This window comes from Photinus pyralis, unplaced genomic scaffold (assembly GCF_008802855.1).
Source record: "Photinus pyralis isolate 1611_PpyrPB1 unplaced genomic scaffold, Ppyr1.3 Ppyr1.4_LG7, whole genome shotgun sequence".
In the NCBI taxonomy this organism is placed as follows: domain Eukaryota; kingdom Metazoa; phylum Arthropoda; class Insecta; order Coleoptera; family Lampyridae; genus Photinus; species Photinus pyralis.
Window position 1 is genome coordinate 8,817,902 of NW_022170738.1, and position 19,055 is coordinate 8,836,956.

The 19,055-nt window shown below is 35.1% G+C and overlaps 1 protein-coding gene across 13 annotated transcripts in view; it reads left to right on the forward strand.

Moving 5' to 3' along the window:
* Positions 1-12,439, forward strand: part of LOC116176595 (RNA-binding protein Musashi homolog Rbp6) — a 207,854-nt gene extending 195,415 nt beyond the window's left edge. For 6 of the 13 annotated variants that reach the window (XM_031495231.1, XM_031495233.1, XM_031495238.1 and 3 more), the window contains 2 exons: positions 4,006-4,244; positions 9,298-12,439. In XM_031495231.1, coding sequence (XP_031351091.1) covers positions 4,006-4,244; positions 9,298-9,339 — 281 coding nt within the window. In that variant the 3' untranslated portion in view covers positions 9,340-12,439. Of the gene's footprint in view, positions 1-4,005; positions 4,245-9,105; positions 9,197-9,297 lie in introns of all 13 variants that reach the window. The other 7 variants (XR_004146472.1, XR_004146471.1, XM_031495239.1 and 4 more) reach the window with 4 other exon arrangements.
* Positions 12,440-19,055: the final 6,616 nt, after the last annotated feature.

Genomic DNA, 19,055 nt, shown 5'->3' on the forward strand with positions numbered 1-19,055 from the left:
TTGTTTTTATTTCTTTTTCCTGAGTACACTGATGTATGACAACCTATATTTTTTTAATTTTAGCCATGAAAACCTTATTTTTTTACTGTTTTTAACTAGTAGGTCATGGATTCATCCAGATTTTTTTTTGTTTATTGTGTCCATGGTGATTAAGACAGCTGAGACCAATAAAAAAATGGCTGACAGTGTAGAACATGTTATTTAAAAATGTAAAAAAGGGATGCAAAAAGTGACTTAAAATATAGGGTGTTGCATTTAAAAAATACTAAGTTTCGGTCAAGTTTCTGAAACCTTTTCACCTCGTATCTCAAACGTATTAGGCGATTTTAGCTGAAAAGTACATTTGCCTGTATTGAATTCGACCGTGAGTAAATTTTTCCTTATATGTTTTGACCTAAAGATTCCAAAACGTCAAGTACTTTTAAAATTTATCCGTTAACTAAAAAAGCTCGCTTGAAATTTTTAGAAAAATGTTGAAAATAACTGAGATAACACCGAAAAACTGAAAATCTCAAATTTAGTTTTCATTTTCCCTTAAGCACCTTCTATGGGCACGTTTTTTGGGAGAATCTGAATCTGTTGTCAGAATTGCCATAACACGCTAGATGTAGAAGCTACAGCCCACTATTTTCTTATTTCTTATGGAGGCCGTATTGGATTTTTACGGAATGAGATAGAGGACAAGAAAAGAAAAATTATGATGTAACTAGATATTGTTGATTTAACATGGCGATGCATTGAAATGAATTTATTTTTTGCTCTGTATCTCATTCCGTAATTAGCCGATATGGCGTCCATAAGAAAATAGTAGCCTGCATATAGCTTCTCTGCGTATAGCTAGTGCGTTATGGAAAATCTCAAATATAGGTAAATACTTTGGTTTTATGTTCTGTTTTGAATGAAGTACAGGGTGTCCCATTTCCAACACTTTTATAGAGTATTCGTAATTGCTGGTGCTATCAAAAAAGTAATGTAGGTGTAATGTGCTCTTTTTTCGTTAAACTTAAAATGATAAAATCAAAATTTGCAAATAAGAGATACGGGGCCAATTTCAGAATAACCCTATATTTTCTTACTTAAATGAGGTACAGAAAACTGTACAAAAGGTTGTTTATAATGATTGTTGAGTAATCTGCCGTAAATAAATATAGGGGGTCAGATAAACAAATCATCGGGCCTAATTTTAATTAATTAAAGTAAATTCTCTTATCAAAAATATAACACCAGAGATGATATTATTAAAAAGAGATACAAAAAGTTCAAATAATTAAAAAAGGCCCAAAAAATTTTTGGAATCTTTTTGAACTACTACTGAATATTTTTTTAACCTCTTTAGTGTTATATTCTTGACAAGAGACTTTAATTTACCATCTTTTGCCTGAAAATATACAGGGTGTTATAGATCTAAAACTGTTTTACTCGATTCCGTATCCTTATTTAAAAACGGAGGATTATTCAACAATCATTATAAACAAACGTTTTTAATTGTTAAATAAAATTAATACAAACTTTCTTGAACCGTATGAGAATTCAATATAGACAGTTTAGTAAAATCGTTTTTGAATTTATCTTAGCCAAATATCAAACCTTCTCGTCATAGCTTTTGTCTATCCGGATTTCGAGATAGTATTTAGCAAAATACAAAGAAAAATGTTGAGCCATGTTTTGAAAATTGAATCACTCATTCACAGGGGAGTTGTTGCGGGGGGTTTCGGGAGGTACAGTAGGGTGAAAAATTAACCGTGCCGAGAAATTGCTCCGATATCGTCCAAATGTACCCTCGAAGGGACGCCCAGGAGGCGGAGGCGCGGGTGGCTTTTCCGTAAGAAATGTCAATTGCCCCATTTTCGAGCAATTACCGGCACGATTAATTTCTCATTTTTCTGCATCCCCGGCACTCCGTAGCGCCACCCATGAGCCTCCCTTCTGCGCCCCTAAAAATCCCCAGTAACGATTTCTAAGCAATTTCTCCAGCTTTTCATTTAACCCCTTACGCAATTTTCAAAAAATGGCTCAACCAGCGTTTACAACGTTTTTCTTTGTATTCTTCTGAGTACTATTCCGAAAACCGCATTTCGATATGAACTGTTTGCAAAAATTTACAGCTTTCGAACAAAATCGCTCCAATTTCCCTGGCCTACAAATTTTGTAGAAAAATGAGTTGTTCGAATTCGACTGGGGAAAAATTCCGTATAGATCTTCAAAAGTTTGTTCGTTTTTTGGATTCCGTAGTCCAAAATCTACAACAAAAAGTCACTTCTTAGTCGATCTAAATTTTGTCGATTTTCTGTGAATCAGGTGCCTACAAATTTTGTCGAAAAATGACTGTGCTAATTCAACTAGGCAAAAAATGTTTCTTATGGATTATGTACTCTGCAAATAAAATCCCAGAGAATCATTACTGGACCTATAAGCGGTTTTGGATTTTTGTATAATTAAAGAGTTTTTTGTATTTTAAAGATTGATGAATGATGATTCAAGAAAAAAGCCGAATAAGAAAAATTATATTTACAAAAGAAATAGACTTTACGAAAAACAATATTTAAAACTACTTATAGCAGTTATGACAATTAGTGTAAAACAAACTCAACACTAATGTGAAAATGACATTTAAGTAGGTACAAATACCAACTTTATTTGTTCAAATGGAACACCTTGTATATTTTAATTTAAGAATAATTAAATTACATTCTCTTGTCAAAAATATAACACCAGATATTAAAACAGATTCAAGTGAAATGTATAAGATATTTTAGAAAAATTAAAAAAAAGTTGTAATAATTAAAAAAGTACAAACAAAATTTTGAGCTTTGTAATTGTTTTAAAAACCTTTTTTTGAATCTTTTTGAATCAATATTGAATTTTTTATCTTTTTGAGTTATATTTTATATTTTTTAAAAGAGACTTTAATATTTACATTGAAATATACAGGACATTCCATTTATTGATTTTCCACAGTATCTTTTAACGGAGCAAATTTTGAATTTACAATTTTAAGTTTGATCCGAAATGAGAATATAACGCCTGCATTAATTTTTTGATAGCACTAGCAATCACCTTCTCGCCGTAGCTTTTATAACTATAGATAATTATTTTTGAAATCGGCTTTTAATAACTTTTAATTTATTGGACCCACACGTTTCCTTGCAAATGCTCCTTAGTCCCTACTAAGGAGGGAGTCCTAATTCAAATTTGATAAAAAGGGGTAGTTTATTTTAATCGTCTAAAATGAGAAACTCGACCAGGCCGAATTTATATCGGAATTTTCGACGTTAATGGACCAAAACGTGTAGCTTCAAAGCTGCACGAAGCTCTCGTATGACCTAAACTTGCGCTTTAAAATGCTGCAAGTAACAATAACCCTAAACAAAGGGATGAAAAATGAAACTAGATAGAAGCTGGCCATTGGTTTAAAAATTGAAGCTCAAACTTAAAGACACATCTCGTTAGAAAAATGTGGAAAAATTCAAAGCTGCAATAGGAAATGTGGAATTGGAAACTGGAACTGGAACATCACACCATATACTCAAACTAGAAGAAAATATTCTCATGAATAGTCTTCAATTATTTTGAAACTATAAAGAGATGAATACTGGGTAGAGGCATGTGCTACACATCCTTAACGTTTAAATATTCACTCGCTTAATTATTTTAGAAGTAATGTGTGTTTTCATTTTCCAAAATTATAAGAAAATTGAAATTTCTCCATTTTTAAATATATTTTGCCTTCGTATTGTATCTCTGTCAAAAGAGATTATTAAAAACTTGTAAACAAAATGAATGGACCAGAGACAGAAGTAGATAGATAAACGCATGAGTTGTACACACCTCTATTTCTTTTGACCGTCTTAGTCTCAACAATTTGTAATCATTTTGTGTAATGTAGATTAGTTGCGTTAATATTTCCTTGTATTTGACAAAGCTAGTAAAATGAAGAGAGGTGGGGAGATCGATTTTTAAACTTTGAGAAAGAGAGGAGGATTAAGTTCGAAATTCTCTTTTCAGTAATGAATAATTATCAAGCCGCTGCAGCTGCTGCACAAGGATTTGGTCCCCCAGCCTCTCCTCATACGGCGGCTAATACTCGTGGTGGTTTTCCAACGTCAGCTAATTCTCCAGGTCCTACTATAGATATGTACAGCAGCAGCGCAGGTGATAATGTGGGCTACGTGCAGGCCACGAGCCCGCAACCGTCTGGATTTCCAGCGATTGCAGTCAGTCGAGCGCCCCTCAACTACAGTCCGGTAAGTTGATTTTTGTTTTTCACTTTATCTTATAGTCCCCGTGCAGAACAATCTTTGTGAGCTTCTCTGTGGCGGTTGGCTCTTTTCAGTTTTGCTCACTCACTCGGGCTCTTGGTGCTTGGTCATTTTGGCTCTGCAGGTGGATGGAACACCTCTATGGGGTCTGCTCATGAACTTCGCTCTTGTGTTTTTTTCCCAATTGCTCTATTCTATCTCCCTCTCTATACAAATTTTTTATATGCATGCAAAGATGGAAAAATGCATGCATGCAATTATCCAACCATATTCAATGGAGTATGTTGGGCGAAGGACGTTGCCCATCTTCAAGTTTTGTGTTCTTCATTTCGAAATCTTTTGATCTTCTTTTTGTGTTATATTTTGTATTTTTCAGTATCCAAAAGGAAAATAGCGTTGAAGGGTACCCAAAAGCTACCACAGAATACTTGCATAGTACTGTAACCATGGCGTTTATGACTATCATTAAATGCCACCAGCAGATAATCACCGAATACCAGGCAGTGTATGAACGAAAACCAGTTGCCCGATCTTCCCGGGAATTTATAGATCCATTTGGGAATATACAGAAATGGACCCAGACGTCGTTATTTTCAGCGGGTTGCTCTACTTTCCAACCATACGTACGGAATGGTCGGGGTAATATTAACCCCTATGCTGAAATCAAACGGTTTTTGAAGTTATTAAATTCATCCGAAATTTTTGAAAGAGATATTCTTCCACAAAATAAATTTGATACGGGGTGTTCAAGAATTCTGAATGTATGTCACATATTTGAAAATTCGAAAACTTTGTTAGGAGCTTTCCAAGGCTATACGGCTTTAAAACAAGCTGAAGTAATTTAAAAACTATTGGAATATGTCTTTTGACGCTTCCCGAATCGTTCTTGAACACTTAGGAGGCTCTAGAAAACAGTATAAGCTTTTTACTGCTTCCCTAGAGCTTTTCCGGTACTTTTTGTAGTTTGTCTAGGCTCATGTGATTCATTACAGAGCTTTCCACGACTCTTCTAGAACTTTCTATGCGCTTAGAAGACTTTACTAGGGTTTGTGTGTTCTGTCGAAAGTCGGTTATGATCCGTCAGAGCTTTCGAGAGATATGCGGTTCTATGAAGTGCGTGTAAGATTTTTGGAAGCTTTAGAAAAGATATAAGGTGTTTCTAAAAAGCACGTCAGATTTTTAAAAAGGGCTAAAATGCTAGCCCTGGAAAGTATTCTAAACGCTTCCTACAGCAACCGAACGCTTTACAGAGTCTTTTCTTTTCTCATGCTTTATAACACCTTTGAAAGGTCTTCTAGTGACTTTCAACAGCTGTTTAATCTATTTCGAAAACTCTTTGTGGATCTAATCGTGCGCTTTTTATTACAGTCTTATAGGCACTTTAGAGAGTGTTCGTCCCTTTCCAGGGTTTAACTTCCATGCTATGGGAAGGAAATTCAAAGACCTTTTTAGGTTTCCGGAGCTCTCTAGAGCCTTCTTGCGTGTTTTGTAAACATCTGGAATTATCTCCTGAGGTGCATTCTCCCACTTTCCTAAACCACCTAGGTCGTTAGCTCTACAGTCCGTTTGTGGTAGAATTATGGGACCATTCTGGTCGAGCCAGGGATCTAGGGAGCGTTATGGGGCTCTTATTGTAATATTGGGGCCTTTATAGGAGCAATATACGCATTTACCAGCGCTTTTTGGGTCATATCAGTGCTTTCTAAGCTGTTTCGTTCTTTCAAAGTAAACGGCAACTTCCAGACACTTTACCTTTGATGGAATCTATTATCACCGAATATCTCAAAAAGAATGCCAGACAAAAACAAAGAAGAACAGGTTCGTAAACAGCATGGGAATATGAAATTTGGTGCTCTTATGGTATTAGAATGTGACTCCAGTCGATATTGTAAATTAGAAATCCTTTCGTACTTTAATTTTCTGCTCAGTGAACTAATCAAGCATTTTTCAAAGAATATTTTAGAGATTCTTCAGAAATTTTTAATCACTTGGGGGACCCTATAGTTAGGTATCTTCTTGAAAAATCTTTAAACTTCTGTAAAATATTCTTCCAAAAATCTTGCTTCTCAGAAGTTATTCAAAGATTCCTAAGGTGGTTTTCTTCAGTGACTTTAGATCAGAGCTGGGCAGTATTCGATTTTGTAAATACTTTTTAGTATTTAAATCCTTTAAAGTATTCAAATACTTTGTAATTACATACTTTTATGGAAGCAGTATTTGTTTTTGTAACTCAAATACTTTCACAAATATTTAGTATTCGAATACTTCGCAAGGTATTTGAATACTTAACCTTCCTTTTTTTACCAAAAATGGACTACTCCAAAATTTCTCGGGAAAACACTTTTTCTTATTAATTAATGAACAATTCGACTTCTCAATCAAAAGTTATAGACTAGAAACCAATTTCGAAAGAAAATTCAAAGGGCTGTAACTTAGCCCAATCTTGGAACTGCTTGAAATTATGGATTCTACAGGCCACATTCAAGAAAATTTTTTTTCCGGGTCGATCTGAGATAATTTTTTTTGCGGGCCTCAAAAAAAGGCAGTGTATAACCTGCCTTTTTTACCAAAAAACGACTACACCAAAATTTCTCGGGAAAACACTTTTTCTTATTAATTTTGGTGCGTAGAATCCAATACAATTCGTACTTTTTCGATCAGACTTCTCAATCAAAAGTTATAGACTAGAAACCAATTTCGAAAGAAAATTCAAAGGGCTATAACTTTTGAACTAGTAGCCCAATCTTGGAACTGTTTGAAATTATGGATTCTACAGGCCACATTCTATAAGAAAGTTTTTTTTCCGGGTCGATATGAGACAATTTTTTTCGGGGCTCAAAAAAAGGCAGTGTATAACCTTCTTTTTTACCAAAAATCGACTGCACCAAAATTTCTCGGGAAAACACTTTTTCTTATTAATTTTGGTGCGTAGAATCCAAAACAATTCGTACTTTTTCGATCAGACTTCTCAATCAAAAGTTATAGACTAGAAACCAATTTCGAAAGAAAATTCAAAGGGCTGTAACTTTTGATCTAGTAGCCCAATCTTCAAACAGTTTGAAATTATGGACTCTCGATCGATCTCGATCTCAGACAATTTTTTTTCCGGCCTCAAAAAAAGGCAGTACTTTTAAGTTATTCAAATATTTGAGAACAATTTAGAAATGTTTAGGGAAAGTTTCCATTGTCACAAAATCAAATATAAAAATCCGATACATCTGAATACCGAACTCGATAGTCTACGTAACTTAAAAACAATAGGGACCTTTCTTATATCCTTAAAACCATGTGTACCAATTTTCAAAGCGATGGCACGTTTCTAAACAAGTTATCATGCGCACCGACAAACGGATGGTCAAAAATGGATCTGTTCCAAAATCGCTAGGATTAATTTCAGAAAGGCGTACGTATCATGTGCATTCTTAAGGATATAACTGGTATAAGAAAGGTCCTGGTAGGTACCTCTTATATAATAATATAATAATAATAATACGCGTTTACTCCCCTTAAATTTGTATATAACAATAGAAATATAAAAAAAGCTAACCCCATACAAAGTATAACTTGATTTTTTAAGTAGTATTAAGCCTTTTATCTACTATACTATTTTAAATTTTTAATGTATGTGAGTAACAAGTATTTGAATACTTTTTACTGTATTCGAATACTTTTCAAAGTAAGATAATGAAATACTTTTCAAAGTATTCGAATACTTTTTATAGTATTCGAATACCTTTGAAAGTATTCGAATACATTCTAAAGTATTTGAATACTTATTTTTTTAAGTATTTGAATACTTTTCAATGTATCTGTATCTAGTATTCCCTTGTGTTGGACGTAAAAGTATTTAGTATTCAAATACCTTTGATTTGTGTAAAGTATTTACTATTTAGTATTCAAATACTTTTTGAAAGTATTCTGCCCAGCTCTGCTTTAGATCCACCAGAGGTTCCTAAAAGTTTCTAAAATGTTTGAGATAATTCCTTGATGAGTTTGAGAAATTCTGGTATGGTTCTTCTCTAGAAATTTTTTAGAGACTGAAAAATCGACAATCTCCGGGGGCATGTGGTACCTTCCAGTATCATTATCATTATAAATTCGAATTCGCATTTTATATCACCTAGACCTCCCGGACCTAAAACGGTGAGTGCACTTCGGGTAGGGATTATTGAAAGTTATACCGGGGGCATGTGAAGTATGGAATAGTCTCCAAGGAAAGAGAAAGGGAGATTGAATGTCCTTTTTTGCACGAGACTCCATGGGGCCTAACTTTTTGCGAGGGAGCAATGTATATAATGCACCCCTGTCTACGAATATTTCATGTAGGAATTATTTTATTATGATAAGGAAGATTGTACCTATAGAAAGGCTCCTTAATACTCGCGGTGCACATTTCGGGGAGGGATTATTGAACGTTAACCCAGTGGCATGTGGGGTATGGAATACTGGTCAGGAAACGAAGAGTAGATATCCTTATTCCGCAGGGCTCTAACTGTTCCCATTCTAAAAGGCGCAAAATTTGTGTGGCGTGGAAAAAATTGCACAAAATAGGCAATAAGTTATTGGATATTTTACCTGAATTTTCTTCCCTCATGAGCCGAGTGCAAATATACCTACACGTGGTGTAAACACCTCTTTTCATTTTATTCTCTGTGACGCACAAACGATCTCAGGTCCGTTCGTGAAAATGATGAAGGTTTTGTTCTTTTTCTAAATATCGTTTCACTGTGGATTTCGGTGCGTATACGATCCTAAGACCCTTAGAGATATCTAACTTAGTGGCTGTAGAAACCTTTTGCATAGTAGAAAAATCATCATTTTAATACAGGGCGATCTTTTTTCATAGGCCAACTTCGGGGGCTGTTACATTTTGTCTGAATAACAATCATTATTGGACATCCTTACGATGGCCTCACGTTTCGTCCTCAGAACTTAAGGTATAATATACAGATCATAATATATAGACGACTCGTCACGACGAAAGACCCGGCGAAGTTAGGGGTTTGGGGGATTGATGGTTGTCTCTTTTTTGTTACAGGGCCCTCTAATTCCCGCTGCGTTCACCAACGGCTACCATTGAGCTCGAGAACTGCATAGTGTTGTTGTGTAAATCAACGCGGCAGCTACTGTGATTTTTTATCACATCTGCACTGTACATTCACTTTTATGTATATTAATTAATAATGTAGCACCCCGCCAGGCGCGGTCCACTTGTTGTATAATGTTTGGTGTAAACGCGCCGCTTCGCCGCTTCTATTACGGTGGCCGACGAGTGATTGTAAATTGAATCCGATCAGTTTTTTATATAATGGAAACAAAATCGATCTCAAGGAGTAAAATAGTTAATTTTTTAGGTAACGTTAGTAGTCGTTTTGATTTTGAAATATTTATTAACCTCGACGGCCGTCGAATACGCGGCTTTTCCTTCCTCAAAAAAACTCCTTCCCCGTTTCCCCCCGTCCCCCACCAAACACAGGCACTTATTGTTTACATCTTAATTTTATTATTATATATATATTTATTACATATAATGTATTACAGGGTATCTGAAATGGGATACATTATCCTCACATATTATTATTAAGGACCAAGAAGGCAATGGGGTTTGACGCATTGCCATATGGTATATTATTATTATTAATTAATTTAATAATTTTAATGTGTTGACGTTTGATTCGATATAGTTGTTTTTATATGAAATTTTAATTTCGTTTTTATTTTTAATTATATTCGCTACGATGATGATAAGGAAGATGTCTGACACAATGTGCGAGTTTTAAGCGATATTTAATGTATACAACCATTTATGGGTAACTTAAGAAATTTGTATATAAATTATTGTTGTTAGGTGCGGCGGATCGGGCTCGGCCGGATTGAAGTGTGGGCCGAGATTCGATCCGTCGGCCGGTCTGTGTAGCTTGTAGTGTCACAGCGTACTCCTCATAACTCTAGATCTGTCTTTAAATGAAGAAAACCATGTCTATTTGTTAGGCATATAATCAGATCAATTTTAAGATATATATTATATAAATGTTTCCCGTTACTAAATGAATATTCTATATATTCTGCGGCGGGCCGAAGCGGTCAGTCACGTAGATTAAATTAGCAAATTGTTGTCTCGGCCCTCCCGTTTTTTTTTGGTATTTGACTGTTGATCCGACCGCTTCGGCCGCCGAAAATTTCTATATTTAAAAAAAAAGGAAAAACACTCTCCTCTATCTCTGTGTGAGTTATACTATATAAGGTGTGTTATGATTTTTATTGTTTTCTGTTGTATATTTTGCCATTTGGCTTGTTATATGAATTGTTGTCTGACTGAACGCATCTGCTTATCTCCTCAGTACAAAATACACCATATAATAATTGTAAATTAATAGGTCGAATGTAGGAAAGAAAAAAACAATGGGAAGATTAGCTATCCGAATTGTCGCAACGATTGATCGTAGTTGAAGTATTTATTATATTAGGTAGACGCGCGTTTCCGTGAAACCGCGTGATTTATTTATTATAAAACCTCGTTACCGTCGAGGTTGGGCGATTTGGTGGTAGATGCCATTGTGTATATAATTACGGAAGGAGGGTAGTGGCGATGGAGGCGCCGCCGAGATTGTCACGATCCGGCGCAACCCTCCCGTCCGAAGGCAAGAACTGACCAAAGGTATAAAAATGTCAATACTAATGTCAATACAGTGACTGCGTTTTAATTTTTTTGGTAAATGCCGATGTACATGTATTCTAACGTCAATCCAGAGCAATACGGTATTTGTAGGTAGTTAAATCCAAAATAAGTTTGATTTATATTTTTTGATATCAAAATGTGTTATATTGCATTAAGTGGTAGAGTAATTAGAAAAAGACACCAGGCAAGCTTTAATCACGCAGACGCCGTCTGTCCCGGCGAGGGCGTTTACCGTCGCCGGCGACCTTAGTTCGTGTATTCCATGTATTCTCTGCTCGTATTCAATATTTAATCGTATTTCAGTCATCTGTTCGTTATCGTATGTAAGTGTACCTAGTTATGCAAAAACAAAAAAAAAACTAATAAATATTGTACTGGCTTGTACTATGTGCGTTAACGTCTGCGAGCGGCGGACGGCGTCGCGGCGGCGGGCCCGCGCGGCCTGCACATTCCAGCGCACCGCCCTCAAAAAACCTCTCATGCATCAGCCACCTCAACCCACCCACATATCAAAAAAAAGACGTGGCCATCGCGGGCCGTGCCGCCGCCGGGCCTATCCTTAGCTAGAAGTTAATTCGTCGTTTGTAAAATTATTTCCCAAACGGAATATGTATCTCGACAATATTAATTCACACTGTGAATGTTTTCAGTTGTATAATTCAAACTATATATCGTGGGCCTTACTATACACTGAAAATTAAACGTGCTGTCCAAAATTTATGATTACATTATTTTTTTTAATCGTGCAAGCGTATAGTTTGGACTTCGCGCCTTAGTTTAGACACGCGCGCGGTTCACCATTTTGTATACTTAAAGGAGCGCGTTGCGCCGTTCTGTTGTGTTACTTTCATACGTATGTTAGGATTACGTTGAATGTATACAAGCTGTATATATACATACTCTATTATAATTTAGCGGTAGCAAAGTGGTACGGAGCCACCACAATTTGTTAAGGCATCCGCCCTATCCCTGTGTTGCAACCCTATCCCTGTCTGGTCCACCTAAACCGAAAGGCGCGCCGAGGCTAGTTTCGGTCCTTCCCGCCGGATACGCGCGAACGTCCAACCGACCTCGTCGCGCCTTTCGCCTCCCGTTAAGATAATTCATTGTATTTACAGCCAAGTGGCTTCTGCAATAAAAAAGCAATAACCATTTCCTTCTGTGGACGCTTGACTTAAATAAGAATATTATATTATTAATATTAACAATGTACTATAAGTACGTACTTTAATGATCAAGATTTTACACTATGATAATAATGATGGCGACGCTAATTTGAAGATTGTACAGATAGTTTGTAAAACAAAAACAAAATGTTGTTAGCAATGGCGGAATTTTCCTGGCCAATGCTATGATCTCGGTTTTGAATCCGAGTTATTCATGTATATCTTACACGTTCTACAATGTAAATAAATATAATTATTACAATGATAAGAAAAGGTTCACAACGTGCCGGTGTATGTGGGAAATAAAATATAATGGACATTGTTCAAAACAAATATTTTTGCAGTTTTATTTCTTATCTTTATTCCATAGGTCACCGCATCTATTAAGACATTGAAAAGGTAAGTGCCGATCGAGCAGGGGGTGTTTTTATTTTTCTGCTATTCTATGGAATACTTTCTAGGTGTTGTATCACAGTTTTTTTAGTATTCTTTTATTCTTTTGCCAATAGAATTCCATAGAATAACAAAAAGTACCATACTAACAGGGTCATAGAAGACACAGCTCTCGAATTGAGGGGGTATGACATACCACCACTTTTTAAAAATAATTAAGACACGTAAGTAAAACACAACACGGGTACGGAAATGTCGAATTGGGTTTTCACTTATAAAGTGCACCACTAACAATTAAACACTTTTTTCCGTAAGAATTCCCAAAATCAAAAACTATTCCAAGGGAAAAATATTCTATAATTTTAAATCGACTCCAAACGAGTTTCAAATTTAATAAAACTCTTATAGAATAAGAAAAATTGAAATAAGGGGAGATTTTAAAGAAGATTAAAGATTGTTTTGACTTCTTGGAAGAAAATTTATTAAAGGCTCCAGTGGTGTTTCGAAGAATGACTCAGCAATTTAATTTGTTTTTAATACTCCAAAGACGTTTTAAAATTTTAGGTTTCTGTAATGACTGCCATGGAAGTTTTGGACTACCAATAAACAATCTCAAAATCATTAAACACCAATTTTAAAAATGCAAGGAAGACTCTAAAGAGGTTTGTGAACAATCAAAATAATAATAATCCTATCGAAGATTTGTAGAAATTGATGACCGGTACCGATAAAATTGAGTGAAAAAATACTATGGACGAGATTTTTGTGTTATGTCCAAAAACCCTTAGAAAGCATTTTTTATACAGTGATTTTAGGCCCCGAAATATGTTTAGCAAGTGAAAAAAGGTTCCCGAGAGAAGCACTATTTTGGATTTCGATTGTGGATGAGCTCGAACCAATAAGAAAGAAAGGTAAGTCCAAAAAGTGTAAATTCACTTCACTACCGAATATAGGCATACAGAATATTAATAAAAGTGGTCTAAAAATTCAAACCTGCCTTCATTTATTGCTAATTTTGAAAAATCACAGCAGTCCTGGTAATTTTTTCAACACTTTCAGCGGTCACTTCAAAATTCCTTTAAGGATTCAATTATAATAAAGGTCAGTCACTTATCTTGAACGGTTTAGGTTTTAGGAGATATGAATTTTTGAATGGAACCCTGGATCTCCAAATTTTTAGAGAATTCAGAATAAAATGGCGCTATTAGAAAAAAAAAGAAAATGGTATATTTCTATTTTAAAAAACCAAGAAGGCGCCAATTTCTGGTGTTTACGGAAGCGACGCCTTCTTGAAATTATTTTATTTCAATTCTAAATGGTTGATTGTGGCTCTGAACCAAATTTCAACTGCAAGCTTAAAAATTTGTAACGAATGGGCTACGTGAATTTCCTTGTCCAAAAAACCTGTCGCCTCCCGCAAAGTGTTGCAGATCGGAAAAGAAACATTTTCTCACGATTTTTGCCTGTAGAGTAAAAATTAATAGAAGATATCCAAAAAAACATATTTTTTGAAATACACGTGTGTTCCAAAATACATTTTACTGATTCCTTTAACGTAACTGGTTCAAAAATAAACACTACTTTTCCTTGTAGGATACCGTCATTGATTGACCACAAATAGAGACTTGAAAAGAGATGTTCAAATTACAAATTTAAAATTCAAAACAGCTTCTCAATTTGAAAGAAAAGTTCTAGAAATTAAAACTTGCTGCAGTAACAATGCGCTCTCGAAAGAAAAGGTTCGATCTGGAAATTTCCGTATTTCGATCATACTATATCGCTACGTAATCGTTAGACGGTCTTTTTTCTAGAAAAAGTTTAATGGTTCTGAAAAGAACCGTTTTTCTTTCCAGAGTTGCTGCTGCTGTTCCAAAAACTACTTCAAATTATTCTCCATTTGTTTTTAAAGCCAATTTTCATCTTCACGGAAATGAACCGTAGATCATGGAACTTTAATGCCACCATAATTACCTACAGCTCCCAAGTTTCCTAGGTGTCCACATAAAAAGTCGTCAGTTACCACATACTCTCGTTAAGTTCTGGCTATGCTCAAAATTATTCCGTACCAGCCAATATCGTCCTGCCAATGCGATTTTCACAATCCTTTTCGATGAGAGGAATTAACCGGCCGGTGTCGTGAAAACTGGACGGTCGGCCTTTGCCTTTCCGGCGAACTAAACGTGAGTATCGATACTGAAAACTCAACTTTTGAGAGTACGACACGAAAATTCTGATATCTCCTCTCTTTCATTCTGTTTCAAACGACAACAGATTCACTTTGTAATTCAGATATCCCATTTTATGAAAGGGGAGAAACGATGACGGCGATAAAATATTTTCACATGCTAAGCGCTTTCGCTTAAGGGAAACATTTTCAAATCTGTACCTACCTAGTATTTTAAAATGCGTAACAATCCGTAAAAATCAACGGCACGAATAAGGAGGTTTCGAGGACTTTCTGTTCTTGACTGCCTGCTGAGGTTGCCCACTTGAGCGATATGCTTACGAATAAAATGTACAGGCGCTTGTCCTGCCGGAAGCACTTCTACAGATATCTCGAAATGCAGACGTGTAGAATAGAAAGCGTTATTGGAAAGTGGTGAAATTTTGACGCCCGTTATGTTTCTGCTATATCAATTTTAGATTTAATTGCAGATTGACTCTGTGCGTGTGAGGGTAAGTTAAATAATTAATCTTATTACACCTAGGGAGAGGGATAATAGATATAAAAATGAGCATTCCCTCTACTTAAAAGATAGAAACTAGGCTCCCTTAACTTTCGATGTAGGTAGTCGTTTAATCTTGAAAGCTTTGTATTCTATTGACCAGTCGGCAAATTTTAGATCGAGAGCAAAAGCACAGGTAAATTTTAGCCTGTGAAATCAAAAAAATCGACAAATACGATATTGCATTCCATTCTCCAGTTACTAATGTGGCGATTAATGTAAATACGTGGTCAAGTACGACCTTATCTCTGCTGCAGTTGACTAATATTATTTATTCCTAAACGAAAAATCATTCGATTATGAATCGTCCATAAGTGCGGTTGTACGTGCCCGGTTCGTGTGAAACTTTCTACATTCGACGTGAAAAGGGTGAGTTTTGTTTACCTTTATGAAATATTGGGTATCGCAAAAGAAATTACCACTCTTTCCCCATCTTTTGATACATACAGGTTTCCCATTATGTATGGAATATAGTATATATATCTCGCTATTTTTTCCTCTTTTCTATGACGTAACTTGTTAGTATCCTTATAAAAGGACATTTTTCCAAAAATTTAACTTTATTATACAGCAATAACATTTATGTAGATATCCTACATCAAAATAAAACAAATGAACGTTTCTTATTAAACTTTGAAGACAACATGAAATTAACAATAAAATGGTTTCCATAGCAATAAGTGTTCCAAATGTTCGCCATTAACTGCAAACCAGTAGCCTAATCTATCACGAAAAAGATTGACAAGAATTTCAGAGCTGGGAAATCTTGTTGTAGGATTCTTCTTGTATTAATTGCACTAATTCGTCCAGCTTCTGAGGTGGGTTTGATTTTAAATATCCCCATACGAAGAAATCACAAGGTGTTAGTACCGGAGAACGGAGAGGTCACTCCACAGACCCTCTTCTGCCTATCCAACGTAATCGAAAAGAGAAAAAAAATCTTTAACAAAGGAACCTATTGAAAGGGTATACATTGCTATTTTAAAAATCAACTATTTTTCGTTACTCACTTGTTTTCTGAAAAAAACTGAAAAACAACTGAATGCTTTATCGCTAAATCTCCATGTATTTCTTTTGGGAAATTCTAAGGTCCATTTTGGTACTTCTTGGATCACTCCGGTCATGTACGCATACCCACCCCACGCCTTTGCCCAGCATCATCTTGAACATGTTGACAAGACAGAGCTTTTTTTAAATGGAACCCCCTGTATAATAATTTCAAGTGATTATAATTTTTAAGGGCCTCTAATTACTGAGAGGCTTGAAAATGCGAAAAACACTGTATTAAAATTGTTGAATTACAAAAAATATGTGAGAGATAAATATCGACATACTTATAGCGTTAAAAAGGTAATAAAATCCTACATTTTATGCTATAAAGGTAGTTCCATTTAAAAAAATCAAGTGACCTTTGATTGAAAATTGCCGGAGTGATTTTTCTAACACAAAGAAGTTTAACTTTAGTCGTTCGGCGTATGTATTTGAATACTTTGAGAAGTATTCGATTACTTCGCATAGTATTAAAATACACTTAACCTTCCTTTTTCGATCAGACTTCTCAATCAAAAGTTATAGACTAGAAACCAATTTCGAAAGAAAATTCAAAGGGCTGTAACTTTTGAACTAGTAGCCCAATCTTGGAACTGTTTAAAATTATGGATTCTACAGGCCACATTCTATAAGAAAATTTTTTTTCCGGGTCGATCTGAGACAATTTTTTTTGCGGGCCTCAAAAAAAGGCTTTTTATTATACCTGAATCACAATCTCCGTTTTAAACACTCAAATGCGTGGGAAAAAGGGCCTTTAAAACACACGTGCTTTAAAGTTGCTAAGTAACGATACTTCAAGTATGACTTTTGAAACTGTCATCTGGATTAAATAAAAAATCCTCTTAGGTCGCTTTCTGTAAATGCAGAACATTTCTTTGGCTTGTACCTAACCTTTGGGTGAAGGTTTCACAAACGCGTGTAATTTAGCATATGCTTCCAAATCTGTTCCACTTTTATTCGCAGTATTGTTTGAAGTTTTGAGTTAATGCACCAAAAGATAGGAGATTTAAATACCTTTGACATTTCCTTCATATATCCCAGCATTATCGATGCATTTAAGACTTTATTCGTAAGTAACTTCCTTTTCATCCATGGAAACAACTTTTCATATTCTTTATAATAGGCTTTACTAGATTTGGATTTTACACCTACCAACGTTTGTTTAGATTTTACAACAAGCGATTTAATGGACGGTGTATTATCTTTTTCAATGGAAATCGTTTTATTTACAAAGACGATGATTTTTATAAGCAAACGTCAAGTGACATTTCCATGGCAATCGTGAAATTTCGAACACCCAGCCCACTTAATTAAACATGTATTCGAGTGTAACGTCAATATGATTTCATTGTATTTCCTATTTTTAAATTATACTGCAGGTATAATAAAAAATACTATAAGATACACGTGTATAATTGGTCTTTAAAGCACTTGCAACGTTAAAAGCACTCCGCTTTGCGTCGTGCCCTTAAACTCGTTGCGCGTGCTTTAAAGACTTGATTATACACTTGTATCTTAATATACTATTTTTACCAAAAATCGACTATACCAAAATTTCTCGGGAAAACACTTTTTTTTGTTAATTTTGGTGCGTAGAATCCAAAACAATTCGTACTTTTTCGATCAGACTTCTCAATCAAAAGTTATAGACTAGAAACCAATTTCGAAAGAAAATTCAAAGGGCTGTAACTTTTGAAATAGTAGTCCAATCTTGGAACTGTTTGAAATTATGGATTCTACAGGCCACATTCTATAAAAAAAATTTTTTTCCGGGTCGATCTGAGAATTTTTTTTCGGGCCTCAAAAAAAGGCAGTGTATAACCTTCCTTTTTTACCAAAAATCGACTACACCAAAATTTCTCGGGAAAACACTTTTTCTTATTAATTTTGGTGCCTAGAATCCAAAACAATTCGTACTTTTTCGATCAGACTTCTCAATCAAAAGTTATAGACTAGAAACCAATTTCGAAAGAAAATTCAAAGGGCTGTAACTTTTGAACTAGTAGCGCAATCTTGGAACTGTTTGAAATTATGGATTCTACAGGCCACATTCTATAAGAAAATTTTTTTCCGGGTCGATCTGAGACAATTTTTTTTTCGGGGCTCAAAAAAAGGCAGTGTATAACCTTCTTTTTTTACCAAAAATCGACTGCACCAAAATTTCTCGGGAAAACACTTTTTCTTATTAATTTTGGTGCGTAGAATCCAAAACAATTGGTACTTTTTCGATCAGACTTCTCAATCAAAAGTTATGGACTAGAAACCAATTTCGAAAGAAAATTCAAAGGGCTGTAACTTTTGAACTAGTAGCCCAATTTTGGAACTGTTTGAAATTATGGATTCTACAGGCCACATTCTATAAGAAAATTTTTTTCCGGGTCGATCTGAGACAATTTTTTTTGCGGGCCTCAAAAAAATGCAGTGTATAACCTTCCTCTTTTACCAAAAATCGACTACACCAAAATTTCTCGGGAAAACACTTTTTCTTGTTAATTTTGGTGCGTAGAATCCAAAACAATTCGTACTTTTTCGATCAGACTTCTCAATCAAAAGTTATAGACTAGAAACCAATTTCGAAAAAAAATTCAAAGGGCTGTAACCTTTGAACTAGTAGCCCAATCTTGGAACTGTTTGAAATTATGGATTCTACAGGCCACATTCTATAAGAAAATTTTTTTTCCGGGTCGATCTGAGACAATTTTTTTTTCGAGGCTCAAAAAGAGGCAGTGTATAACCTTCCTTTTTTACCAAAAATCGACTACACCAAAATTTCTCGGGAAAA